Source organism: Symphalangus syndactylus, chromosome 17 (genome assembly GCF_028878055.3).
Source record: "Symphalangus syndactylus isolate Jambi chromosome 17, NHGRI_mSymSyn1-v2.1_pri, whole genome shotgun sequence".
NCBI classification, from domain to species: Eukaryota; Metazoa; Chordata; class Mammalia; order Primates; family Hylobatidae; genus Symphalangus; species Symphalangus syndactylus.
Genome location: NC_072439.2, coordinates 23,337,732 through 23,365,564, shown reverse-complemented (window position 1 = coordinate 23,365,564; position 27,833 = coordinate 23,337,732). Strand labels below are relative to the sequence as shown.

Sequence of the window (27,833 nt, the reverse complement as noted above, 5' to 3'; positions counted from 1 at the left end):
CTACAAAAATTATCCAGGCATGGTGGTGCATGCCTGTAATCCCAGCTACTTGGGAGGTTGAGGCAGGAGGATCGCTTGAACCTGGAAGGCGGAGGTTGCAGTGAGCTGAGATCACGCCACTGCACTCCAGCCTGGGTGACAGAGCAGACTCTGTCTCATAAATAAATAAATAAATAAATAATGACAGTAATAGACTATAACCCACAGAATAAAAATCCATGAGACCATGCTGGTATAAAGAAAGAAGAATGGCGAAGACACAGCTCTTCTTTAGAGTAGAATGCCAACTAAGACACAGAAGGAAACATAGAATCAGAAACTCACCATTTATTGTTAGTAACCACCTAACAATAATAGATTCAGGGAAAAATCAATTGATTCTAAAACTAGTGGGCAGGCCAGGCGCGTTGGCTCACACCTGTAATCCCAGCTACTTGGGAGGCTGAGGCAGGAGAATTGCTTGAACCTGGGAGGAGGTTGCAGTGAGGCGAGATTGTGCCACTGCACTCCAGCCTGGGGGAGAGAGTGAGACTCTGACTCAAAACAACAACAAAAACAAACAAAAAACAATAAAACTAGTGGGTGAAAATCTGATGAGAAACAACATATTTACAGACTATTTACCTAGTCTCAATGAATCTCCCCCAAAAGATACTTATTACAAAGAAAAACAGAGGCTGGGTGCGGTGGCCCCTGCCTATAAGCCCAGCACTTTGGGAAGCCTACACAGGTGAATCTCTTGAGTCCAGGAGTTCCAGACCAGGCTGAGTAACATGGCGAAACCCTGTCTCTACAAAAAATACGAAAATAAGCCAGGTATGGTGGTATGCGCCTTTCGTCCCAGCTACCCGGGAGGTTGAGGTGGGAGGATTGATTGAGCCCAGGAGGTCGAGGTTGCAGTGAGCCATTATCGCGTCACTGCACTCCAGCCGGGGTGACAGAGACCCTATCTTTAAAAAAAAAAAGCAGGGGGTGGCGGGTGGAAAAGCAACTTCACAGTGGAGAGAACTGGCTGATTCTACCTTAACCAAATGATCAAAGTTAATATCACCAGTAACGGGACAAACTAGCATCGTGTACTTCCTGAAATGATGCACTGAGAAAGACATCTTTCTGCGGTATTCCTGCCCAAAATGCAGAACCTGGAAACCTCAAACACAGTCAAAGAACATTCTAGAAAACAACTTTCCTTTACTCTTGAAAAAGGTCAAAGCTCATTAAAGACAAAAGTCTAAATAATTGTTCCAGGCTAAATAATAAAGAAACATGACTCCTAAGTGCAACCTATGATCTTGGACCAGAAAAAAAAAAAAAAAAATATATATATATATATATAATATCACGGGCATCACTAGGACAACGTGTGAAATTTTTTGTTGTTGTTGTTTTTTCCTGAGACAGAGTCTCGCTCTGTCACCCAGGCTGGAGTGCAGTGGCGTGATCTCGGCTCACTGCAACCTCCACCTCCCGGATTCAAGTGATTCTCATGCCTCAGCCTCCCAGCTGGGATTACAGGTACGTGCCACCACACCCAGCTACTTTTTGTATTTTTAGTAGAGGTGGGGTTTCTCCATGTGGGCCAGGCCGATCTCCAACTCCTGACCTCAGGTATCTGCCGGCTTCAGCCTCCCAAAGTGCTGGGATGACAGGTGTGAGCCACCACACCTGGCCAACTGGTGAAATTGAGTAGGGGTATGAATTAGAAGGTTGCGATGTTTCAGTGTTGTTTTCTTGATTTTGGCAGCTGTGCTGTGGTTTGTAACATTATGTCCTTGCTTTGATTCAGGAAACACACTGAAGTATTTTAGGGGTAAACGGGCATCACGCCTGCAATTCATTCCCAAATATTCATTAAAAAATTACACACACACACATATATACTTGTGTGTGTGGTTGTGTGCGCATAAGAAAAAGAAGAGGCAAGCCGGGCGCAGTCACTCACGCCTGTAATCCCAGCACTTTGGGAGGCCGAGGCGGGCGGATCACGAGGTCAGGAGATCCAGACCATCCTGGCTAACACAGTGAAACCCCATCTCTACTAAAAATACAAAAAAAAAAAAAAAAAAAAAAAAAAAGAGGCTGGGCATGGTGGCGCATGCCTGTAATCCCAGCTACTCAGGAGGCTGAGGCAGGAGGAGTGCTTGAACCCAGGAGGGGGAGGTTGTGGTGAGCCGAGATTGTGCCATTGCACTCCAGCCTGGGCAACAAGAGCGAAACTCTGTCTCAAAAAAAGAAAAAAAAGAGAGAGAGAAGAATAAGGCAAATGCGGTTAAAAGGATTAACATCTGGCCAGGTGCAGTGGCTCACGCCTGTAATCCCAGCACTTTGGGAGGCAGAGGTGGGTGGATCACCTGAGGTCAAGAGTTTGAGACCAACCTAACCACCATGATGAAAGCCCATGTCTACCAAAAAAACACAAAAATTAGCTGGGCGTGGTGGTGTGCAATTGTAGTCCCAGCTACTCAGGAGGTTGAGACAGGAGAATTGCCTGAACCCGGGAGGCAGAGGTTGCAGTGAGTGGAGATCCACTGCACTCCAGCCCGGGCCACAGAGCAAGACTCCATCTCAAAAAAAAAAAAAAAAAAAAAAAAAAGATTAACATCTGGTTAATCTGGATAAAAGGGAATTTTTTTGTTTTATTTTTGCAACTTCTCTGGGAGTGTGAGTTTTAAATTATGTCAAAATAGTTAAAATCGTTATTTTTAATAGTTAAAAATTTTTAATAAGATAAAAATCTAAAGGCCGGTCGCGGTGGCTCAAGCCTGTAATCCCAGCACTTTGGGAGGCCGAGGCGGGTGGATCACGAGGTCAGGAGATCGAGACCATCCTGGCTAACACGGTGAAACCCCGTCTCTACTAAAAAATACAAAAAAATTAGCCAGGCGTGTTGGCGGGCGCCTGTGGTCCCAGCTACTCGGGAGGCTGAGGCAGGAGAATGGCGTGAACCCAGGAGGTGGAGGTTGCGGTAAGCCGAGATCGCGCCACTGCACTCCAGCCTGGGGGACAGAGAAAGACTCTGTCTCAAAAAAAAAAAAAAAAAAAAAAAAAGATTAACATTTGGTTAATCTGGATAAAAGGGAATTTTTTTGTTTTATTTTTGCAACTTCTCTGGGAGTGTGAGTTTTAAATTATGTCAAAATAGTTAAAATCGTTATTTTTAATAGTTAAAAATTTTTAATAAGATAAAAATCTAAAATAAAAATGTAGCCAGGGCTGGGCATGGTGACTCATGCCTGTAGTCCCAGCACTTTGGGAGGCCGAGGCGGGCAGATCACCTGAGGTCAGGAGTTCAAGAGCAGCCTGGACAACATGGCGAAAGACTGTCTCTACTAAAAATACAAAAATTAGCTGGGCACAGGGGCACGTGCCTGTAATCCTAGTTACTTGGGAGGCTGAGGCAGGAGAATCGCATGAACCCGGTAGGTGGAGGTTGTGGTGAGCTGAAATCACGCCACTGCATTCCAGCCTGGGCAACAGAGCAAGACTCCATCTCAAAAAAAAAATGCAGCTGGGTGTGGTGGCGTATGCCAGTAATCTTAACATTTTGGGAGGCCAAGGTAGGAAGACTGCTTGAGGCCAGGAGTTCAAGGGCAGCCAGGGCAACATGGCAAGACCCTGTCTCTACAAAAAAATAAAAAAATTAGCCAGTTGTGGTGGTGTACGCCTGTGGTCCTAGCTACTCGGGAGGCTGAGGTGGGAGGATCGCTTGAGCTCAGAAGGTCAAGACTGCAGTGAGCTGTGTGTGTAACACTGCACTTCAGCCTGCGCAACAGAATGAGACCTTGTCTCAAAAATGAAATAAAATTAAGGCTAGGTGTAGTGGCTCACTCCTGTAATCCCAGCACTTTGGGAGGCCAAGGCAGCTGGATCACCTGAGGTCAATAGTTTGAGACCAGCCTGGCTAACAAGGTGAAACCCTGTCTCTACTAAAAATACAAAAAAATAGCCAAACGTTGTGGTACACGCCTGTAAACCCAGCTACTTGGGAGGCTGAAGCATGAGAAATCACTTGAACCTGGGAGGCAGAGGTTGCGGTGAGCTGAGATTGTGCCACTGCACTCCAGCCTGGGCAACAGAGCGAAACTCTGTGTCAAAAATAAATTTTAAAAAATTATAAATAAAAGAATTAAAATTAAAAAATAAAGGAATTGGCTAGGTGCAGTGGCTCATGCCTGTAACCCCAGCACTTTGGGAGGCCGAGGCAGGTGGGTCACCTGAGGTCAGGAGTTCGAGACCAGCCTGGCCAACATGGTGAAATGCCGTCTCTACTAAAAAATATAGTATTAGCCGGGTGTGGTGGCACATGCCTGTAATCCCAGCTACTTGGGAGGCTGAGGCAGGAGAATTGCTTGAACCTGGGAGGCAGAGGTTGCAGTGAACCAAGATCACGCTATTGCACTCCAGCCTGGGCAACAAGAGCAAAACTCCATTTCAATAAATAAATAAATAAAAGAATTGCTGGGCATGGTGGCACATGCCTGTAGTTCCAGATACTCAGGAAGCTGAGGTGGGGGGATCACTTGAGACTGGGAGGTCAAGGCTGCAGTGAGCCGTGGTTGTGCCATTGCACTCCAGCCTTTGAGTACAGTGAGAAACACAACAGAAAGAAAATGCCCCCGTGGCTGCAGTGCAGGGAACAGACTCTAAGGAGCAGGGATGGAAGCAGGGTGACCAGGTGAGACACTGTCCAGGCTAGAGATACCTTGCTGGGGACACCTCAGAATGCTCTCTTCACATCAGAAGCCCCCTCCCAGGTCCTTCTGCACCCCACCCCACAACATACCTGGGGGAGCCAAGCAGACGGAAAGTGAGCGTAGGGTCTCTCAGCTCCTGTAGCAGCTAGGGAAAAAAAAGTGTGTGTCTCAGTGCCTGGAAGATACCTCCACTGTCACTACAAACATGGCTCCCTTAAAGAGAGCAAGGAGCTGGGCACGGTGGCCCACGCCTATAATCCCAGCAGTTTGGGAGGCCAAAGTGGGTGGATCACCTGAGGTCAGGGGTTTGAGACTAGCCTGGCCAACATGGCAAAACCTCGTCTCTACTAAAAATACAAAAATTAGCTAGGCGTGGTGGTGTGCGCCTATAGTCCCAGCTACTCAGGATCTGAGGCAGAAGAATCACTTGAACCCAGGAGGCAGAAATTGCATTGAGCTGAGATCGCGCCACTGGGCATGCCACCGGAGCCGAGATCTCCAGCTGAGATAATTTTTGTATTTCTACTGAAAATACAAAAATTAGCCAGCTGTGGTGGCGCATGCCTGTAATCCCAGCTACTTGTGAGGCTGAGGCAGGAGAATCGCTTGAACCCGGGTGGCAGAGGTTGCAATGAGCCGAGATTGTGCCACTACACTCCAGTCTGGGGAACAGAGCGAGACTCAGTTTCAACAAGAGGGAGGGAACTGAGTGAGCAAAAATAAATAAATAAATAAAAATACTAAAGTGTAAGGGCAAAGTCTGACACAGTATTCTGTGAGATAAACATCATTTTCCAAATGAGGACAGTGAGGCACAGGAAGGTTAAGTCATCTGCCTAAGGTCACTCAGCTGAATTCCAACCCGTCTGGTCTTAACTATCCATAAATCTCTATGGTGGTCCCCATTTTACAGTTGGGGAACAGAAGCTTAAAGAGAAGCAAAGTTGCCAGCCCAAGGCTACAGTAGTGGCCCAGGATGAGATTAGGACTCAAGAAATCCAAGAGCAACCAGGTGCAGTGGCTCACGCCTGTAATCCAAGCCACTTGAGAGGCTGGGGAGGGAGGATTGCTTGAGCCCAGAAAGTCAAGGCTACAGCTAGCTATGGTTGCACCACTGCACTCCAGCCTGGACAACAGAGAGAGACCCTATCTCCAAAACAAACAGTCCGGGTGAAGTAGCTCACGCCTGTACTCCCAGCACTTTCGGAGGCTGAGGTGGGCAGATCACTTGAGGTCAGGAGTTCGAGACCAGTCTGGCCAACATGACGAAACCCCGTCTCTACTAAAAATACAAAAATTACCTGGGCATGATGGAGTGTACCTGTAATCCCAGCTACTCAGGAGGCTGAGGCAGGAGAATCACTTGGACCCAGGAGGCAGAGGTTGCAGTGAGCTTGGATCGTGCCACTGCACTCCTCCCTGGGTGACAGAGCGAGACTCTGTCTCAAAAAATATATAAAAATGGCCAGGAGTGGTGGCTCACACCTGTAATCCTAGCACTTTGCCAGGCCGAGGAAGGCGGATTGGCTGAGCTCAGGAGTTCGAGACTAGCCTGGGCAACATGGTGAAACCCTGTCTCTACTAAAAATACAAAAAAAATTAGCCAGGCATGGCTGTAGTCCCAGCTACTCAGGAGGCTGAGGCAGGAGAATTCCTTGAACCTGGGAGGTGGAGGCTGCAGTAAGCCGAGATGGCGCCACTACACTCCAGCCTGGGTGACAGAGCAAGAATCCATCTCCAAAAATAAATAAATTTTATCTATCTATCTATCTATCTATAAAATAGGCCGGGTGTGGTGGCTCATGGCTGTAATCCCAGCAGTTTGGGAGGCCAAGGCGGGTGAATCACCCCAGGTCAAGAGTTCAAGATCATCCAGCCTGATGAACGTGGTGAAACCCTGTCTCTACTGAAAATACAAAAATTAGCTAGCTGTGGTGGCGCATGCCTGTAATCCCAGCTACTTGGGAGGCCAAGGCAGGAGAATCACTTGAACCCAGGAGGTGGAGGTTGCAGTGAGCCGGGACCGCACCACTGCACTCCAGCCTGGGCAACAAGAGCGAAACTCCGTCTTAAAAAAATAAATAAATAAAAATAAAATAAAAAATAAATCCTGGGGCAAAGAAAGGGATCTATCTGAACTGAAATTGGAAGATGTTTCCCCTCCAGGACTTCACACTGACTCAGGAGTTCTCAGAGCCCATCTGATGAATGTGATGACGGAGGCCGGAGGACAGCGATGTTGAGTTTGGATGGAGGGGCTTACCTGATCTGAGCCTAGAGCCCACACCTGAACTCCATGCTTCCAGAAGGCCTGAAGCTGACCTCCAACCATAGCTGGGGAGAAAGCAATGCCTGTTACCCTTGGGGATCACTTGAGTCTCCACCCCTGATCCTGGGCTCTCCCATCCCTGCACAGACCCACGGCCTCCACCGCTTCGGTCATGGGGATCTCAGGCGTGCGAAGTCCCCGGACTGGGGACCCCTCCGGGGTCACCAGCTTCACAGAGCCTGGAAGGAGATAGAGAGACGGTTTTAAGAACTGTGAGCAAGGCTTAGAGGGTTACTAAGGGACCAATCCATAAATTCAGTGTGAAAGCTATGTAGGACAGGGGCAAGGCCCAGAGGGGCTCAGGGGGTTCTGAGAAGCACAAGTTCGGAGGCAGAGATCTAGGGACTGCAGCTGGAGGGGTGGGGAGGAAGAGGAGAAAGGAGGGTTCTTACCGTCCATCAACACCATCACCATATCCTCCTCTACCTGGGTCACCTGCACTGGTCCCTTGTGCTCTGTTTGAGGGGAGTGGGTTAAGGACTGACCCCACCCCATTCCCCTTTCCCCACACCACCCCCAGAAGGCCAGTACCTGTGCTTTAGCCACCGCCTCAGTTCCCAAGCAAGTAGGCTAAACCCCGCCCACCATCCCGGTCCCACCTCATCATCAATCTCCCCAGTTAACTAAAACCTGCCATTCTCCCTTCCCCGCCCTTCCAGCCCTTTCTCAGTCCGGTAGTGCCTCAGGCTAAGCGAAGCCCCGCCTCCAGCCCCGCCCCTCCGGATCAGATAAGCCCCGCCCTCAGAAAGACTCCGCCCCACTCACCGGTGCTCATCTCGCCCAGCCAGCAAGAGAGCGCGCCAAAGCGCACCGTGTGGAAGAGCACCGACTTCCCTGGTCGCCCGGGGCTCACGCCGATGCACACAGCGGGCAGCTCAGAGCCTGGCCCGGTCAGCAGAGCGAACACAGACAGAGGCGTCGGCAGTGGGAACAGCACCTGCTGCGGGCCGCACAGGGAGGGGCGGGCTAGGGGGTGGTTCAGGACCAGGCCTCAGGGGCGGTGGCTTGGAGGTGGCCTGGGACTTCCGAACCAGGGCCCTAAGTCTTGGGAGACGCCGTCTAGAAATGTCAGGGGATAAGGCCTGGTGCCTCTGCGGGAACGGGGCTGTGGCCTCCGAGTGGGTGTGGCTTCCATGTGGGGGCATGCCACCTTGGCGGCAGACGGGCAGGGCCCCAAAGATAGCAAAACCTGCTTAGACACTCAAAGAGACAGGCTCTAAATGGACTCTACTAGGACACCCAGGGAGCGGCAGCACTGAGCCTGAGGAATAATTAGGCCCAGGTGTGAGGGGCGGTGCTTAAGGATCAGGATGGCTTCAGAAGGGCGAGGCTCCAAGCGCAGACCGCGAGTGGGCGGGGCCTCGACGGAGGTGGGGCTTCATGGAGCTCTTGATAGAAGCGCAAAGAGTGCAAGGCCTTAGCCACTCACTCCTCAGAGTTCCCAGCACCCTCCCAAGCCCCTTACCCGGACGAGCAGGAATTTGTTCATGGGCTGGTACCACTGAAGCAGGACAACGGACGTCTCCAATGCCCCGCACAGGAACGGGCCCCCAGAGCTCGCACCCTCCGCTGTGGCATGGGCAAGGATGAGTCAAGATCAATGCCCTCTTTCCTCCTCGCCACCCTCCCACAAGACCCACACTACCACCCATCTTCTGGGTTCTGGACACATTGCCTTAACTCTGTAACCTTCTCAGGTGGATGCAGCTCAAGCCCCTCCTCTGGCCCGGCCCCGCCCACTCTCTGCACACCCGTGAAGCTCTCTCTCACCCACACAGCACGCCCGGCAGCCTTTGGTGTCCTGGATCTTGGTGGAAACCATGTTCTTCCTGGAGAATAGGTAGGTGTGAAGGGGGGTAGGACAGCAGGAGGCAGAGGGGCATGGGAGGAATTATAAGGCTCTGTGGTGCCATTCATTAGGAGCTGGTACCTTGCCAGTAGGCGGTGGGGGCTAATGTGAGCGATGGGGTTTCCTGCTCTGGTCTCTTTCCGTTCCAGCAGGCCCAGGATGCTATGAGAATACAGGTGGGGGGTCTTTCCTGCAGGGTGTGTGTATGTAGGGGGAAGCAGGAAGTTATAGGATCCCATATACCACTTCCTTTCCTCCATCCCTTCCCTCAGCCCCATCCCTTTGTCTGAAACTCCCAAGCCTGCAAGTCTCAAGTACTTTTCATTCATTCATTCATTCATTTCTCACTCCACATAGATTGAACGCCCACTGTAGGCCAGGCCTGCTGTGCTTGGCTCTGGTGAACAGTGATGAGCACAATAAATATGTTCCCTACCCTCGTGGTATTTGTAGCCGTATCAGAAACTCTGGACACGTAACCAGTCAGATGAAGTTACACATATTACAAAGTTTTAGAAGACACACATCTAGAAAATCTTCTAGTTTGTCATCACAGATGTGGCTTTCACTAACTTATGAATCCCATTTGGCTTGGTGTTTCCCCCAAAACTAGAAATTATTTCATTTATTTATTATTATTATTATTATTATTTTAGACAGTCTCACACTGTCACCCAGGCTGGAGTGCAGTGGTACAATCTTGGCTCACTGCAACCTCTGCCTCCCAGGTTCAAGCAATTCTCATGCCTCAGCCTCCCAAGTAGCTGCGAGTAGAGGCATGCGCCACCATGCCTGGATAATTTTTGTATTTTTAGTAGAGACGGGGTTTTACCATGTTGGCAAGTCTGGTCTCGAACTACTGACCTCAGGTGATCTACCCGCCTCGGCCTCCCAAAGTGTTGGGATTACAGGTGTGAACCACTGCACCCGGCCTATTTATTGTTATGTTTGAGACACAGGGTCTCATTCTGTCTTCCAGGCTGGAGTGCAGTGGCGTGATCATGACTCACTGCAGCCTCTAACTTATGGGCTCAAGTGATCCTCCCACCTCAGCCTTCCGAGTAGCTGGAAGCATAGGTGTGTGCCACCACACCCAGCTAATTTTTTTTTAATTTTTAGTAGAGACGAGGTCTCACTATGTTGCTCAGGCTGATCTAGAACTCCTGGGCTCAAGCAGTACTACTGCCTTGGCCTCTCAAAGTGCTGGGATCACAGGCATGAGCCACTGCACCCGGTCCAGATTTTTAAATCTATAACTTGCTCACTCTATCTTAGTAAAGTGTAGAATAAGTTCTGATTGTTATCTGAACATGAAAGCTATTTAAAGTCTAATTTAGGGCTGGGCATGGTGGCTTACACCTGTAATTCCAGGACTTTGGGGGGCTGAGACGAGTGGATCACGAAGTCAGGAGTTCGAGACCAGCCTGGCCAACATGGTGAAACCCTGTCTCTACTAAAAATACAAAAAATTAGCCGGGTCTGGTGGCAGGTGCCTGTAATCCCAGCTACTCGGGAGGGTGAGGCAGGAGAATCGCTTGAACCTGGGAAACGGAGGTTGCAGTGAGCCAAGACTTCACCACTGCACTCCAGTCTGGGCAACAGAGTGGGATTCTATCTCAAAAAAAAAACAAAAAACAAAAAAAAGGACTAATTTAGGCCAGATGCGGTGGCCCACACCTGTAATCCCAACACTTTGGGAGGCCGAGGCAGGTGGATCACCTGAGGTCAGGAGTTTGAGACCAGCCTGGCCAACATGGTAAAACCCCATCTCTACTAAAAATAACAAATATTAAAAAAAATTAAAAAAACATAGCCAGTCATGATGGCTCACATCTGTAGTCCCAGCTACTCGGGAGGCTGAGGCACGAGAATTGCTTGAACCCAGGAGGTAGAGGTTGTAGTTAGCCAAGATCATGCCACTGCACTCCAGCCTGGGCAACTGAGTGAGACTCGGTCTCAAAAAAAAAAAAAAAAAAAAAAGACTAATTTAAGGCCAGGTGTGGTGGCTCATGCCTGTAATCCCAGCATTTTGGGAGGCGAAGGCAGGTGGATCACCTGAGGTCAGGAGTTTGAGACCAGCCTGGCCAACAGAGTAAAACTCTGTCTCTACTAAAAATACAAAACTTAGCCAGGTGTGGTGGTGCACACCTGTAATTCCAGCTACTCAGGAGGCTAAGGCATGAGAATCACTTGAACCTGGGAGGCGGAGGTTGCAGTGAGCTGAGATTGTACCACGGCACTCCAGCCTGAGCGACAGAGCGAGACTCTGTCTCAAAAAAAAGAAAAAAAAAGACTAATTTATTGTAGAAACTCCCTCAAAATTGACTTGAGAGGTGAGGACTATTGTGAACCCCATTTTACAAATGGAGAAACTGAGGCTTGGGGAGCACAGTGAAAAAGTGGCTGGGATTTGAACCTAGGACTTCGTGACCAAGCAGTCTAAGTTTTTTTCAGCTGTGCCCATCTACTTCCCAGCCCCCAAACCCTTGACCCCTTAACCTCCGACCCCATCCCATCTGCTACCCACAGCCAGACCTGAGAGAGACATGAGAACATTGTTGATGGAGTACACCCACGTAGTCCGGCTAGGAAAGAGCTGCAGGGAATGGGAGAGATAGCTCTGGTGACACCCCAGCAACTCGCGACTCCCGCCCTTGCCCTTGCCCTAGCCTGGTATGGTTCCTCACCATCTCCAGCGTGGCCTCCTGGTCATTCCGGTTCAGGATGAAGATGCCTTCCTCTGCCCCCAGGAGCAGGTGCTGGTCTGGAGGCACAGACAAGGACGCTGGGACCGACTTCATCCTCAGGGACCTCCCAGATCCCCACCTGTCTGACCTCAAACACTGACACTCTGTCCCCAGCTCTGACCCTCTATTCTTTCTCCAAACCAATACTCCCAGCCTCTGTTTCCCCAAACAAAGCCAGAGCGGACGGTCCCTCAAGCCAGTCTCATTCTCCCTCCTTTTGACTACCCATATTCTGGTGGTTCTTTCATCTCTGCCCAACTGTCTTCTGAACCAAACTGACCCCAACCTTAGACCTGCCCCCCAAAATAGTCCTCTGATTTCCTCTCCAATTCTGATACCCTAATGCCAATCCTAACATTGATCTTCAAACTCAGACACCCCCAAATAGGACTTTTTCTGTCCAGTGTGACCTGTTCCTTTAACACTGACCTTGTCTTCATCTCTTTGAACTCTAGATTCTGTCCCTTTCCGGCTGCATCCTAATCTCTAAAATTCCTCACCCCAAAATGCTACTCGCAGTCTCCCTATCATTAACCTCCAGCTGTCCATCTTTCCTGTGCTCCAAACTCTAACCTTTTTGTTATATTCTGACACTCCTGGCCCTTGAATTCCAATATTCCTAGTTTCACTCTCCAACTAACAACTAATCCCTCTACCCATCTTTTTTTTTTTTTTTTTTTTGAGACTGACTCTTGCTTGGTTGCCCAGGCTGGAGTGCAGTGGCATGATCTCGGCTCACTGCAACCTCCACCCGCTGGATTCAAGCAATTATCCTGCCTCAGCCTCCTGAGTAGCTGGGATTACAGGCACGTGCTACCACGCCTGGCTAATTTTTCTATTTTTAGTAGAGATGAGGTTTCACCACGTTGGCCAGGCTGGTCTCAAACTCCTGACCTCAAATGATCCGCCTGCCTCCACCTCCCAAAGTGCTGGGATTACAGGTGTGAGCCACCATGCCCGGCCTACCCAGCTTCTTTTGTATTTTTAGTAGAGATGAGGTTTCACCATGTTGGCCAGGCTGGTCTTGAACTCCTGACCTCAAGTGATTCACCCGCCTCAGCCTCCCAAAGTGCTGAGATTACAGGCGTGAGCCACCGCACCTGGCTCCCCTCTATGCATCTTTGATCACCAAATCCTGAGTGTAAGGACAAGCTCCGCCCCTGTTTCAGCCTGGCCACACCCCAACTCCATTAAGCTCCTCCCTGTCCCTGCCTTTGTGCCTTCCTTAGGCTCCTCCCCATCCCTACTTTTGCTCCCCCATTCCCTGCGGGATCTCCTTGGCCCTCCAGAATGCCCACCCTTGGTGGAGGGATGTGTCCAGGCGGCTGTGCTGTGGATCCGGAGGGGGCAGCCATTGAATAACTTTACCAGAAGGGCGCATCCCTGGGCAGGTCGCCGCGGGGCCAGGCAGCAGATCCGGCAAAGAGAGCAGGGAACAGGAAGGGGCAGTGGTTACGACTCTGGAGCGAGAGTGCCAAGGTTCAAATCCTGCCTCTTACCTTGGTGCAATTTCCCATAATCTATCCCTGTAATACACTTTTTCATATATTGAGTTTTCTTTTCAGTTTGTTTTTGGGTTTTTTTTGTTATATATTTCTTTTTTTAGTTTTTCCTCCACTATCCTAAATCATCAGCATTTGTTTTTTTTTAAGATGGAGTCTCGCTCTGTTGCCCAGGCTGGAATGCAATGACATGATCTAAGCTCACTACAACCTCTGCTTCCCAAGTTCAACTGATTCTCGTGCCAAAGCCTTCTGAGTAGCTGGGACCAAAGGCATGTGCCACCACACCCAGCTAATTTTTGTATTTTTAGTAGAGATGGAGTTTCGCCATGTTGCCCAGGCTGGTCTTGAACTCTTGGCCTCATGTAATTCACCTGCCTCAGCCTCCCAAAGTGCTGGGATTACAGGCGTGAGGCACCACTCCCAGCTATCAGTTTTGTTTTTGGAGATGGAGTCTCACTCTGTTGCCCAGGCTGGAGTGCAGTGGTGCAGTCTCAGCTCACTGCAACCTCCACTTCCTGGGCTCAAGCAATTCTTCTGCCTCAGCCTCTTGAGTAGCTGGGATTACTGGCACACAACACCACACCTGGCTAATTTTTGTATTTTAGTAGAGACAGAGTTTTGCCATGTTGGCCAGGCTGGTCTCGAACTCCTGACCTCAGGTGATCCGCCTGCCTTGGTCTCCCAAAGTGCTGGGATTACAAGCACGAGCCACTGTGCCTGACCAGCATATATATATATATATATATATGTATATGTATGTGTGTATATATATATATGTATATATATGTGTGTATATATATGTATATGTATGTGTGTATATATATATGTATATGTATGTGTGTATATATGTATATGCATGTGTGTATATATGTATATGTATGTGTGTATATATGTATATGTATGTGTGTATATATGTATATATATGTGTATATATGTATATGTATGTGTGTATATATGTATATGTATGTGTGTGTATATGTATATGTATGTGTGTATATATATGTATATGTATATGTATGTGTGTATATATGTATATGTATGTGTGTATATATGTATATGTATGTGTGTATATATATGTATATGTATGTGTATGTATATATGTATATGTATATATATATATATATATGATTCACTATGCTATGTATTTCATCTTTGAATCATTTCCAGTACTGGAGGTATAAATTATACATACTTTTAGCCAGTAGCCAGCCAGGCACGGCTGTAATCCCACCAGTTTGGGAGGCCGAGGTGGGAGGATCACTTAAGCCCAGGAGTTCAGGACCAGCCTGCGCAACATAGTGAGACCCCGCCTCTATAAAACATTTTTTTAAAAATTAGCCAAGCTGGGCCGGACACAGTGGCTCACGCCTGTAATGCCAGCACTTTGGGAGGCCGAGGCTGGCAGATAACTTGATGTCAGGAGTTCGAGACCAGCCTGGCCAACATTGCAAAACTCCATCTCTACTAAAAATACAAAAATTAGCTGGGCATGGTGGTGGGTGCCTGTAGTCCTAGCTATCTGGAAGGCTGAGGCAGGAGAATTGCTTAGACTGCAGTGAGCCCAGACAGCACCGCTGCACTCCAGCCTGGATGACAGAGCAAGACTCCATCTCAGAAAAAAAAAAAATTGGCCAAATGCTACTAGGGAGGCTGAGGTGCAAGGATTGCTTGAGTCTCCAAGGTCAAGGCTGCAGTGAGCCATGATCGCGCCACTGCACTCCAGCAGCCTGGGCGACAGAGTGAGATACTATCTCAAAAAAAAAAAAAAAAAAAAAAAAGACTTTAGAGAGTTCTCATTCATTTTATGCATTTTTTGGCAAATTTGATCCCACAAAGGTGCATTATCACAACACTGACTATGTGTGTAGGCATTATGCGTGTACGTAAAAACAGTGAAACTTCCTGAATAAAGAGATGTTCTTTTTGTACATCTCCCTTTATGAGAGGTAAAATTTTTTGAGATCTTGGCTCTTTGGGCAACTGCATATGTGGTAGTGACTCATGGAGGTTTTGATGGATCTCGTCAAAAGACTCTAACTTCTGGGCTCAAGCAATCCTCCCACCTCAGCCTCCCCAGTAGCTGGGACCATAGGTGTGTGCCACCACACCCAGCTAATTTTTTAAATTTTTAGTAGCCGGGCACCGTGGCTCACGCCCGTAATCCCAGCACTTTGGGAGGCCAAGGCAGGCAGATCACAAGGTCAGGAGATCGAGACCATCCTGGCTAACACGGTGAAACCCCATCTCGGCTGGGCGCGGTGGCTCACGCCTGTAATCCCAGCGCTTTGGGAGGCCGAGGCGGGTGGATCACGAGGTCAGGAGATCGAGACCATCCTGGCTAACACAGTGAAACCCCGTCTCTACTAAAAATACAAAAAATTAGCCGGGCGAGGTGGCGGGCGCCTGTAGTCCCAGCTACTCGGGAGGCTGAGGCAGGAGAATGGCGTGAACCCGGGAGGCGGAGCTTGCAGTGAGCCGAGATCGCGCCACTGCACTCCAGCCTGGGCGACAGAGCAAGACTCCATCTCAAAAAAAAAAAAAAAAAAAAAAAAAAAAGAAACCCCGTCTCTACTAAAAATACAAAAAATTAGCCGGGCTTGGTGGCGGGCGCCTGTAGTCCCAGCTACTGGGGAAGCTGAGGCAGGAGAATGGCGTGAACCCGGGAGGCAGAGCTTGTAGTGAGCAGAGATTGCACCACTGCACTCCAGCCTGGGCGACACAGCGAGACTCCGTCTCAAAAAAAAAAAAAAAAAAAAGCAGGCCAGGCGCAGTGGCTCATGCCTGTAATCCCAGCACTTAGGGAGGCCGAGGCAGGTGGATCACCTGAGGTCAGGAGTTCAAGACCAGCCTGACCAACATGGTGAAACCCCGCCTCTACTAAAACTACAAAATTAGCCGGGCATGGTGGTGCATTGCCTGTAATCTCAGCTACTCCGGAGGCTGAGGCAGGAGAATCACTTGAACCAGGGTGGCAGAAGTTGTAGTGAGCTGAGATCGCGCCACTGTACTCTAGCCTGGGCAGCAAGCAAAACTCCGTCTTTAAAAAAAAAAAAAAAAAAAGCAGAAACAACAATCCTGCCTCAGCCTCCTCAAAGGTATTTATATGACCTTGGGTAAGCCACTTACCCTCTCTGTGCCTCAATTTCCCCATTTGTGAAATGGGGGATAATATCTCTGTGATATCTTCTTCACTCAATGAAGCTTTATGCCATGTAATGACAGGAGATCAGTGTAGGGCACAGAGAAGCACTCAACAAATGTCACCTGTTGTTACTGTCAGTCCTGCCACCCCCTCCCCACCCCACCAGGCATCCCCAGCCCCGTCCAGAGGTGCAAGTCCTCAGCAGACCTGAACCTCACCTTTCTCTTCATCTTTTCCTTCTTGGGGGGCAGAAGTGGGGGCTTGTCGAGCTCCCGGGAGGGTGGGTTCCAGAGTGAGGGTTCTGAGAGGGGTTAGGAGAAAATCAGCCCCCAAGACCCCCCAACCCTCCCACCCTCCACCCTAGCCTGTCCCATTACCTGAATGGGCGGTGAGGTGGGGGCTGCTGGTGGATGGGGGAGGCCCAGGACGGGGGCTGTGTGGTGGGGGCCCACTGGCACACCGGACCAGCACCCCCGGGCTCAGCTGCCCATCATCCCCCATACTGCCAGGACCCTCGTCTGATGGAGAACGGAACTTGGGCTTTGGAGACAGGAACGGAGCGTGGGGAAATACATCAGATGATCTCAGAGAGGGCACCCTTTTGCAACTCAAGTCCCTGCCTCCACCAGAATTAACAGCCGTGGCTCTGACCCTCCCCTATAACATCTTGTGCCCCCTCCAGCCTTCCCCTGACATCCCCAGCCCGGACATCAACACACTTCAGAAACGAATGGGCTAATGCTGGATATAGCAGGGGCTTCCTAGGACCAGCTACTGACCAGTGTCCAAGAGGCTAAATATTTTGAATCCCACCCTGAGGGTGAGGGATGCCACTTCCAGATCCCAATGTAGCCATCATCCTGGTCTCCCCATTTCCCTGCCCTGGAGAGCCCAGTAGCCCAGCATCTAAGGACCTGGCCTCCTGGCCCCCCGTGGCCCTGAGGCCCCAGCCTCCCAGCTCTGGTCCAGGGCCTTACCTTGGGGGGAAGTGGAGGAGGTGTGTCCTCTGCAGGGGTGGGGCTGAAACACAAAGATGGGTTAAATAGCTGGGGGGCTGGGGAACAAGGACTTGGGGAAGATGGCATCGTTCTGGGCTGGAGGCCTGGGACTGGGGTCTGAGGTGAGGAGGATTAAGGGATGACTGGTTCTGCCTGGAGCTGAGGATTAAAGGATTAATAACCAGGCTGGACATGGTGGCTCATGCCTGTAATCACAGTGCTTTGGGAGGCCAGGGCAGGAGGATGGCTTGAGCCCAGGAGTTCGAGACCAGCCTGGGCAGTATAGCAAGACCTTGTCTCTAGAAAAAAAATTAAAAATTAGCCAGGCGTGGCAGGTGCGCCTGTGGCTCCAGCTACTCAGGAAGCTGAGGTGGGAGGATTGCTTGAGCCTGGGAGGTGGAGGCTGCAGTGAGCCATCACCACACTCCTGCACTTAGCCTTGGTGCCAAAACAAATCATGAGTTTGAGACCAGCCTGGACAACATGGCAAGACCCCATCTCTACAAAAAATGATTAGCCTGTTTCCAAAAAAAAGACTAATAACAGTAACAGCAACTCTTGGAGGTGGAGTGCTGACAGTGCACTACAGCTTTGCACCTTTACACCACCTAGTAACACAGGTGACATCAGCGCCGTGGCCCTGCTCTCCCTGTGCTGGCACACAGGCTGTCGCACATGATGAGTGGAGCGAGTGCGCGCACCTGGAGCCTGCTCGGCCTGTGGGCTGGGGAATATGGGGGCCTGGGCTGACTGTTGGGTCTGGATCTGGGGCTCAGCATCTGGCCTTTGGGAGATTTCCAGGTGCCAAGGTTCAGCCTGAGGGCAGGCAAAAAGGCAGGAAAAGCCGAGGGCTGGGGCTGAAGGCTGGCCGAGGGCTGGGGCTGAAGGCTGGCCGAGGGCTGGGGCTGAAGGCTGGAGGGTGGGTCTGGGGTGAGAGTGACATTCGGGAGGAGTTTGAGACTGGGATGTGGCTGAGGGTCCAGGGTCATGGAGGACAGGTGGGGTCAAGTCAGAGATTGGAGCAGCAGCACATTCTAGAAGGAACTGGGGTCAGCTCTGGGGTGGAGAGCAGGTGGGGGGCTGACGTTGAGGGTCAAGTCAAAGATTATATAAGAAGATGGAAGGAGGCCAAGTGCAGTGGCTCACGCCTGTAATCCCAGCACTTTGGGAGGCTGAGGTGGGCGGATCATGAGGTCAGAAGTTTGAAACCAGCCTGGCCAACATGGTGAAACCCCATCTCTACTAAAAATACAAAAAATTAGCCGGGCGTGGTGGCAGGCGCCTGTAATCCCAGCTACTCAGGAGGCTGAGACAAGAGAATCGCTTGAACCCGGGGGGCCGAGGTTGTAGTGAGCTGAGACTACGTCACTGCACTCCAGCCTGGGCCACAGAGCGAGACTCCGTCTCAAAAAAAAAAAAAAAGTGGAAGGAAAGTGGGAGCTGGAACTGGGATCAGGTTGGGGATCAGGGGTTGGAGGTGAAGGGTTAAGGGAGGTGGGGTTAGGGAACAAGGCCTAGGTAGCAGAGGGGCTGCATCGAGGGTCTAATCAGGGCTTAGGGCTCGGGACTAGAAGAAAGGCAGGGGTGCAGCGGGGTCAGGAGTGGAGGAAAGGTCACATCAGGGGCTTGTAGGAAGGTGGGGGCTGAGGTGGGGCCTGTGGAGCTGCAGGCAGGGCCTCACTTACATGTCCACGTCGTCATAGTCATCGTCAGACGACTCTGACAGTTGCTTCCTGAAGGGTGACAGGTATGAGCCTTGGGGCCTTGTCCACATTCCAGCCCCCTCCCCATCCTCCCTGGGGTCCCTGACCTGGGGCTGCTGCTCCTGAGGTCTCGGGGGGGCTGTAGGCGAGCCTGTGAGGTAGGAAAAGGGTCAGCAGTGGCCTCAGGGAAGCAGGCAGTGTGGTGGGGAGTGGGGGGACAGCATCTCACGGTGTTGGCTGGGGGTCTGGTCTCCATTCCTCGGAGCTTCCTGAACTCCATGTGCCGCCCTAGGGTGGGTGGGGGAAGATAACCCGCTGTGAGCTGGGGGCAAGGGGTACTGAGATGGGTTTAAGAACAGAAAGAGTAGAATTGGCAGGGGGGTTGCAGTCAGGATCGTAGGGACTGCAAATGATCTCAGGGAACTGTCCCTTGGGGAAAGGGGTCTTGGATTACAGGGACTTCATTTGGGGGTCAAGTTTGGGATCAAGACGGGGTGCAGTGGCTCATGCCTATAATCCCAGTACTTCGGAAGGCTGAGGTGGGCAGATCGCTGGAACCCAGAGTTTGAGACCTGCCTGGACAACTTGGCGAGAACCCATCTCTACAAAAAATGATTAAAAATTAGCCAAGTGGCTGGGCGCGGTGGCTCACGCCTGTAATCCCAGCACTTGGGGAGGCTGAGGCGGGCAGATCACCTGAGGTCAGGAGTTCATGATCAGCCTGGCCAACATGGTGAAGCCCCGTATCTACTGAAAAAAATACAAAAATTAGCCAGGCATGGTAGTGCGTGCCTGTAATCCCAATTACTAGGGAGGCTGAGGCAGGACAATTGCTTGAACCCAGCCAGGAGGCAGAGGTTTCAGTGAGCCAAGATCGCACCATTGCACTCCAGCCTGGGCGACAGAGTGAGACTCCGTCTCAAAAAAAAAAAAAAAAAAAAATTAGCCACGTGTGGTGAATAAGCCTGTAGTCCCAGCTACTCAGGAAGCCGAGGTGGGAGGATTCCTTGAGCCCAAGAAGTTTGAGGCTTAAGTGAGCTGTGATCACGCCACCGCACTCCAGCCTGGGTGACAGAGCAAGATCCTGTCACAAAAAAATAAATAAATAAGCTTTGGGATCAGGAAGTTGGAGGCTCAATGTAGTTACAGGGTGTTTTCAGGATCCGTTTGAGTGTTGAGGTTCTGATGAGATTTCTGAGGTCTCCCTGGGAACTCTATGGTCATTTTGCTTTTGCTTTTGTTTTGTTTTGTTTTGTTTTGTTTTTTGAGACGGTCTCGCTCTTGTCACCCGGACTGGAGTGCAGTGGCGCAATCTTGGCTCACTGCAACCTCCACCTCCCAGGTTCAAGCGATCCTCCCACCTCAGCCTCCCAAGTAGCTGGGACTACAGGCGTGCACTACCACGCCCGGCTAATTTTTGTATTTTTAGCAGAGACAGGGTTTCACCATGTTACCCAGGCTCGTCTTGACATCCTGACCTCAGATGATCCGCCCACCTTGGCCTCCCAAAGTGCTGGGATTACAAGCATGAGCCACTGTGCCTGGCCTCTATGGTCATTTTGTAGGTCAGGTGCTGATGAGATTGTCTGAGGTCTCTTATAGGATCAGATGATGCTGAGGGTCTCTGGAGGCCTGAGGGTAGGGGAAGGGGGTCTCTTAGGTCTATTATAGGGCCAGGTGTCCCCAAACATAAGGATTCTCTACTCACGACAGCAGTCCGCATCTGGGATCCCCAGAGAGCTGGAGCGGTGGGTGGATCTGATCCGCCGAGGGACAGCAGGGGGTAGCTGGGCAGAGGGGCAGCCACGTCAGGGTTCAGGACCCCCAGGCAGCCTCCTACCCTGCCCGGGGTCCATCTGCTCTCTCCTGTAACCCTCTGGGCACACAGCCTTTTACCAAGCTCCCCATCCTCCCTCCCTGTTTTCCCCCCAAGAGAGGCAGCAGGAAGGGACTGCTGGCAGCGGGCACAGCCTGAGAAAGACCGATAGGTCCCCAGTGCTCTTGTCAGCCAATGCTCTCACCTCGGGCTCCTCATCCTCAATGTCCCCAATGGAGGGTCCTTTCCCAGGATTCTTCAGTTTGTCAAGAAGATCCAGGATCAGGCTTCGATTCAGCCCAGGCTGGGATACCAGTTGATGCTGGGGGAGGGAAGAGGTGTCCGTATCCAGAGGGATGGTGTGGACAGAGAGGGCTGGTACAGGGCCTTGGGGACCGGACTAAAGGAATCTAGCTGGGGAGAAGGTGCCAGTGGAGGGAGAGGGCGGGGAAATCCAGGGAACTCAGAGGCCTGGGGTATTCTTTTTTGTTTTGTTTTGTTTTGTTTTAAGACAGAGTCTCATTCTGTCACCCAGGCTGGAGTGCAGTGGCACAATCTAGGCTCACTGCAACCTCCATCTCCTGGGCTTAATTGATTCTCCTGCCTCAGCCTCCCGAGTGGCTGTGATTACAGGCTCGTGCCACCACACCCAGCTAATTTTTTTTTTTTTTTTTTTTTTTTTTTTGAGACAGGGTCTCGCCCTGTCACTCAGGCTGGAGTGCAGTGGCACGATCCTGGCCCATTATAGCCTCCGCCTCCCAGGTTTAAGCGATTCTCCCACCTCAGCCTCCCAAGTAGCTGGGATTACAGGTGTGCGCCACTATGCTCAGCTAATTTTTGTATTTTTAGTAGAGACGGGGTTTCACCGTGTTGGCCAGGCTGGTCTCAAACTCCTGACCTCAAGTGATCCATCTGCCTCAGCCTCCCAAAGTGCTGGGATTACAGGTGTGAGCCACCATGCTCAGCCGACCTGGGGTAGTCTAAGAAATTTTTAGGAATTAGAAGAATTTAGGTTTCTCAGAGCGGGGCTGGGAGAATTCCGGAGTTGTCTGGGAAGAGACTGTGGTTCCCTGGGTATTCAAGAGGACACTCAGGAACAGGTCTTGAGTCGTTTGGGAATTTGTCAGTTTCGGCAACTCAGGGTATTTGGGAAAGGTCTGGGGTATAACCCAGAGGGTCTCTGGTGGTGGGGGGTGGTCCTGGGAAATTCTGAGGCACTAGGGACTTTGGAAAGCCCACGGGGACTCCATGGAACAAAGTTATCCATGTCCTCGGGAGTTGTGGAAGGCCCCAGGGAATCCTGGGCTGAGGGTCTTGAGGAAGGGAGGGTTACACTGAGCATCTTGGTGGCGCTGGGTCGTTTCTTGGGACTCTTAGTCAGGGTGACTTTGATGAAGTTGTGGAAGGCAGCCGACCTTGGGAAGAAGAAGCCAGGTTCTGGGTGAGGGGACCAGAGACCCTCCCATCAGGCCACCCAGCCCTAGCCCTGCCCTCGCTCACCCTCCCTCCTGTCACTGTCTCCTACCATTTGCCTTTTTCCTTCAGTCGGGGAGGCTGGTAGCCACTCTTGGTCATGAGGAAGAGAACTCTAGAATGGTAGGGAAAGGACATGGGGTTCAGACCCTCAAGGGGGCCAGACCTCATGGCTTGAGGGGTTCCTAGTAGCATTGCAGTCAGCAGAGGGCAAAGTGAGAAACAGCATGGAAGTGAGGTTCAGGTTTTACAGTGCACCAGGGTGCCTCTCCTAAGGGAAGCCATTTATGGCATGATAGAGCTATGGCAAGGCCAGGTGCGGTGGCTCATGCCCGTAATCCCAACACTTTGGGAGGCCAAGGCGGGAGGATAGCTTGAGCCCAGGAGTTGGAGACCAGCTGCGGCAACACAGTGAGACAAAAAAAAAATTTTTTTTTAAATAGCTAGGTGTGGCAATGTGGGTCTGTAGGACCAGCTATGTGAGAGGCTAAGGCAGGAGGATCATCTGAGCCCCAGCATTCAAGGCTGAAGTGAACTACGATCGTGCCGCTGCACTCCAGCCTGGGTGACAGAGCAAGATCCTGTCTCTAAAAATAATAATAATTAATTAATTAATTTTAAAAATGTCTGGGCGTGGTGGCTCACACCTGTAATCCCAGCATTTTGGGAGGCCAAGGCAAGTGGATCATCTGAGGTCAGGAGATCAAGACCAGCCTGGTCAACATAGTGAAACCCCGTCTCTACCAAAACATACAAAAATTAGCCAGGCATGGTGGCGTGCACCTGTAATCCCACACTTGGGAGGTTGAGGCGGGAGAATCACTTGAACCCCAGTGGCAGAAGTTGCAGTGAGCTGAGATCGTGCCACTGCACTCTAGCCTGGGCAACAAGAGTGAGACTCCATCTCGAAAATAAATAAATAAATAAAAATAAAAATAAAAAAATAGGCTGGGTGCGGTGGTTCACACTTGTAATCCCAGCACCTCCGGAAGCCGAGGTGGGCAGATCACCTGAGGTCAGGAGTTCGAGACTACCCTGGCCAACATGGTGAAACCCCGTCTCTACTAAAAATACAAAAATTAGCCGGGCGTGGTGGTGCACACCTGTAGTCCCAGCTACTCGGGAGGCTGATGCAGGAAAATAGCTTGAACCCGGGAGATGGAGGTTGCAGTGAGCTGAGATTGCACCACTGCACTCCAGCCTGGGCGACAGAGCAAGATTCTGTCTTTAAAAATAAAAAATAAAAAATAATAAAATATTAAATTAAATTTAAAAAATAGAGCTGCAGCACGTGCCAAGGTAGGCTCAAGTGGTGATCCCTGAATTGGAGGTTCCTGGGATGGAAGGCGGAAGCTGAGGGTGGGCTTCGGGCCAGGGCTGGACAGGATCTCTGGGCCTAGGGACCCCATGCCTGCCTACCTGAGAGGGTGCACATCAAAGAGCGGTGGCTGTAGCTCGGCCAGTTCGATGGCCGTGATGCCCAGGGACCAGATGTCACACAGCTCATTGTATCCTCCCTTCAGGGCCACGGCTGCCACTTCTGGAGCCATCCTGGGGGCAGACATGCTCAGAGAGCCAGAGGTGGCATGGGGACAGGAAAGGAAGGAGGGGCAGAGAAGGAGAAAGAGTTGAGGGGAGACGCAGCACACAGAGAGTCAGACAGAGAGACAGAGGGACAGGAGTAAAGACAGACACGGGCAGATGAAGACGGAGATGCAGACCGGGCGTGATGGCTCACGCCTATAATCCCAGCACTTTGGGAGGCTGAGCGAGGAGGATGGCCTAGGCCCAGGAGTTTGAGACCAGCCTGGGCAACTTATCAAGACCCCATCTTGACTGGGCACGGTGTCTCTTGCCTGTAATTCCAGCACTTTGGGAGGTCAAGGCGGACATATCACCTTAGGTGAAGAGTTCGAGACCAGCCTGGCCAACATGGTGAAAGCCCATCTCTACTAAAAGTACAAAAATCAGCCGGGCATGGTGGCAGGCATCTGTAATCCCAGCTACTTGGAGGCTGAGGCAGAAGAATTGCTTGAGCCTGGGAGGTGGAGGTTGCAGTGAGCCGAGACCATGCCACTGCACTCCAGCCTGGGCAACAGAGCAAAACTCTGTCTCAAGGAAAAAAAAAAAGAATGAAAAACAAAAACAAAAAAAAACACCATCTCTACACAAATTTTAAAAATTAGCCAGGTGTCATGGTGCACACTTGTGATCCCAGCTACTTGGGAGGCTGAGGTGGGAGGATCTCCTGAGCCCAGGAGTTCTAGGCTGCAGTGAGCCGTGACTATGCCACTGCAATCCAGCCTGGGCCACAGAGTGAGACCCTGTCTCTAAAAACAAAACAAAATGAAAAGACAGAGAGGCAGAGACGGAGAGTGAGAGAGACAGAAACAAAGAGACAGAGAGCGATGCAAACTGAGCTAGAGGAAAAAGACAGAAATGGATATGGAGGGACAGAGAGATCAGGATAAAAATCTACACAAACAGCGAGAGCACCGGGCAGAAAAGGGCACAGAGAGAGAGAGAGAAATGGAAAACTCGAGAGACACCCAGAGAGAACGAAAGAATCTTCCAAGGAGAAAGGAAGAGGCAGGGGAATGGAGCCAGGAAGGAGGATCTCAGGAAACCAGGGTGGGAAAAACTACTGACCCCCACTCCACCCGTAGCTGCCCGCTGGGCGCCACTCACCAGTAGGGTGTCCCAATGAAAGAGAGGCGTCTGGCCAGCGTTGCCCCAATCTGGGCCGAGATGCCAAAGTCAGCTGGAAGCAGAGGGAGACATAGTGATCTGGGGTCCACTGCACTTCTGGACCCCCATCAGCCCCCCTGCTCAACCCCCAGCCTTACTCACCCAATCTGACCTCCCCAGCATCATTGATGAGGATGTTAGCTCCCTGGGAATGATAGGGGGTATGGGAGGCTGCAGAGACTCTCCCCAGCCCAGTGCTACCCCACTCCACCCCACAGCTCAGACTACCCTGATCCCTGAGCCCCCGAAATGCCACTCCCATCTCCTGGGCCCCACCCCCCAACAGCACCCCTGCACCCCCACACCACCTTGATGTCCCTGTGTATCTTCTTCTGTGAGTGCAGATAGGCCAGTCCCTGGGGAGAAGGGTGGACAAGGGGACTGTGAGTGTTTGGGGGCTGGAGTGGGGCCCCCCTCCCCTCCCATCGCCAGAATCCCCAGGCCTCTCCTTACCTGGAGCACTTCCCGGCAGACATAGCTAATCTGGAGCTCTGACAGGGAGCCTGTCACTGCAAAGGTCACCCCGGCCAGGCCAGGCGTTGGATGGGAGCCAGGGAACCTGGGCTGGGGAGTCCTGCCCCCCCTACACCAGCTAAGAGGGTGCCATAGGGAGAGGGGAAACAGGATGGGACCAGTGGGAGGGGGAGATGGTGGGGTGGTCAGTGACAGAAAGAGGCAGCAATGCAAATAAAAGAGGCCAATAGGCCTGGCGCAGTGGCTCATGCCTATAATCCCAGCACTTTGGGAGGCCGAGGCGGGTGGATCACTTGAGGCCAGGAGTCCGAGACCAGCCTGGCCAACATGGTGAAACCTCATCTCTACTAAAAATACAAAAATTAGCCAGGCGTAGTGGTGCATGCCTGTAATCCCAAGTACTCAGGAGGCTGAGGCAGGAGAATCGCTTGAACCCAGGAGGTGGAGGTTGCAATGAACCAAGATCGTACCACTGCACTCCAGCCTGGGCAATAGAAGGAGGCTGTGTCTCAAAAAAAAAAAAAAAAAAAGAAAAGAAAGAAAGAAAGAAAGAAGGAAAGAAAGAAAGTAAGCAAGATAAATAAGTAGAATATGATATAGTTCCTCAGACGCCGATAGACAACAAGAAGAAACCTAAAGCAAGAAAGGTGCGCGTAGGAGGGGCTACGACATTTCACAGAGGTGGTCAGTCAGGGCTGCTCTCTGAAGGTGACAGCGGGTGAAGACATGAGGGCTCCCACTCTGAATGGGACCAGCCACAGCAAGTGCAGGGCCCCAGGTGGGACAGTCCCTGGTGGGTCTGGAAAGCAGCAAAGGGGGTGGGGTGGAGTGGAGGGGGAGGAGGAAAGTGGGAGGAGGTGAGATCAGCCAGCCTGGGGTGGACCCTGATGAGGAGTCTGGGCTTCTCCTCCGAGAGAAATGGAAGCTGTAGGAGGGCTCTGAGCAGGGGCGTGATGTGACTTTGCAAAATAAGGAAAGGCACAGAGACAGAGACAGAGAAACGGGGGCAGATCACACATGAGACATATAGAAGAAACAGGATTGAAAACAACAAAAAAATGAGACAAAGACAGAGGTCAGAGGCCAAAATGTGGGGAGACAGACAGATTTAGAGAGAGACCCAGAGGGTGACGAGGGAAGAACAACACCCAGAGGGTGACGAGGCAGAGAGACAGACAGAGGCCGCCAGACATCAGGTCTGACAGACCAGCTGTGGGATTCACTTCCTCTCTGTGGGCCTCAGTTTCCCTCCTGAGGACTTCTCAATGAAGTTCTTCCTTTTCTAACATTTGAGGTCTAGGGCTGGAAGGAATCAGACGTTTTCCGCCTCCCAGGTTCAAACGATTCTCCTGCCTCAGCCTCCCGAGTAGCTGGGATTACAGGCGTCTGCCACCACACCCGGCTAATTTTTTGTATTTTTAGTAGAGACAGGGTTTCACCATGTTGGCCAAGCTGGTCTTGAACTCCCGACCTCAGGCGATCTGCCCACTTCGGCTTCCCAAAGTGCTGGGATTACAGGCATGAGCCACCGCACCAGGCCCAGCAGTTATAGTTAAAAAAAAAAAAAAAAAAAAAAAAAAAGCCAGGCATAGTAGCTCAAGCCTGTAATCTCAGCATTTCGGCAGCTGAAGGCAAGAGGATCAGCTCAGCTCAGGAGTTTGAAATATGGCCCAGAAAGACAGTTGCCATGAGATACACACACAGAGACGGAAGAGGTGAATTTGGGTCGGGTGGGGGTGTGGGGGTGGGAGGGGTGCTTGGGTCCCCTTGTCCTTTCTCTAACCTTGGTAGATGTCCTGGAGAGAACCAGCACCACAGAATTCCATGCAGATCCAGAGTTTCTGCAACCTGCAGTGGTTCAAGAGTAAGAATAATAATAGCAGTAATACATTATAATTTGCAGGAAAGCCCCTAGTTTGCTTCTGTCTTGTTCTAGTTCAGTAAGAACTTTAATGTAATGGCTCTCATCACTCCATCTCTCCTTGTCGACCAGAGTGAGGTTGTTTCATTCCCATTTTACAGACAAGGAAGTTAAGGCTCAGAGAGGAAATGTGAGTTCCGGGGCAAGTCAACTCAAATCTAGGCCTTTGGGCGGGACCCCACTGCCGTCCCACGCCAACCTAGGAGATCTCACGGGTTGTGGGGGTTTGGAGAGGACAGAGGGGCCCAGGGCACCTGTTCTGAGGAGCAGAGGTCATTATTGGGGCATCTGGAATATTAATTTGGGGATCAGGGAATTTATGAGTTTATATTAAAGGAGGAGAGAGTGAAACTGGGTGAGCCAAAGGGCAGAATGATGAGAGCTTCGTTTCAAGGGAGTTGATTTCAAATTCAGTTACTATGAAGAGATCAGTT

The 27,833-nt window shown here is 51.0% G+C and overlaps 1 protein-coding gene across 2 annotated transcripts in view; it reads right to left on the bottom strand.

The window, feature by feature from the left end:
- The window catches only part of MAP4K1 (mitogen-activated protein kinase kinase kinase kinase 1), a 30,429-nt gene that overhangs the window by 1,194 nt on the left and 1,402 nt on the right, over positions 1-27,833 (bottom strand). The window contains exons 4-31 of one of the 2 annotated variants that reach the window (XM_055250969.2): positions 27,262-27,326; positions 25,458-25,513; positions 25,313-25,360; positions 25,107-25,149; positions 24,945-25,017; positions 23,676-23,807; positions 22,309-22,371; positions 22,117-22,198; positions 20,989-21,105; positions 20,676-20,754; positions 19,197-19,255; positions 19,075-19,118; positions 18,950-18,997; positions 17,244-17,286; positions 16,644-16,806; positions 16,485-16,567; positions 12,918-13,002; positions 11,560-11,636; positions 11,408-11,468; positions 8,954-9,062; positions 8,794-8,852; positions 8,489-8,592; positions 7,789-7,963; positions 7,416-7,478; positions 7,113-7,202; positions 6,958-7,028; positions 4,784-4,839; positions 308-513 (exon numbers count right to left, since the gene is read on the bottom strand). In XM_055250969.2, coding sequence (XP_055106944.1) covers positions 387-513; positions 4,784-4,839; positions 6,958-7,028; positions 7,113-7,202; positions 7,416-7,478; positions 7,789-7,963; positions 8,489-8,592; positions 8,794-8,852; positions 8,954-9,062; positions 11,408-11,468; positions 11,560-11,636; positions 12,918-13,002; positions 16,485-16,567; positions 16,644-16,806; positions 17,244-17,286; positions 18,950-18,997; positions 19,075-19,118; positions 19,197-19,255; positions 20,676-20,754; positions 20,989-21,105; positions 22,117-22,198; positions 22,309-22,371; positions 23,676-23,807; positions 24,945-25,017; positions 25,107-25,149; positions 25,313-25,360; positions 25,458-25,513; positions 27,262-27,326 — 2,275 coding nt within the window. In that variant the 3' untranslated portion in view covers positions 308-386. Of the gene's footprint in view, positions 1-307; positions 514-4,783; positions 4,840-6,957; positions 7,029-7,112; positions 7,203-7,415; positions 7,479-7,788; positions 7,964-8,488; positions 8,593-8,793; positions 8,853-8,953; positions 9,063-11,407; positions 11,469-11,559; positions 11,637-12,917; positions 13,003-16,484; positions 16,568-16,643; positions 16,807-17,243; positions 17,287-18,949; positions 18,998-19,074; positions 19,119-19,196; positions 19,256-20,675; positions 20,755-20,988; positions 21,106-22,116; positions 22,199-22,308; positions 22,372-23,675; positions 23,808-24,944; positions 25,018-25,106; positions 25,150-25,312; positions 25,361-25,457; positions 25,514-27,261; positions 27,327-27,833 lie in introns of those variants that run through there. The other variant, XM_055250970.2, reaches the window with a different exon arrangement.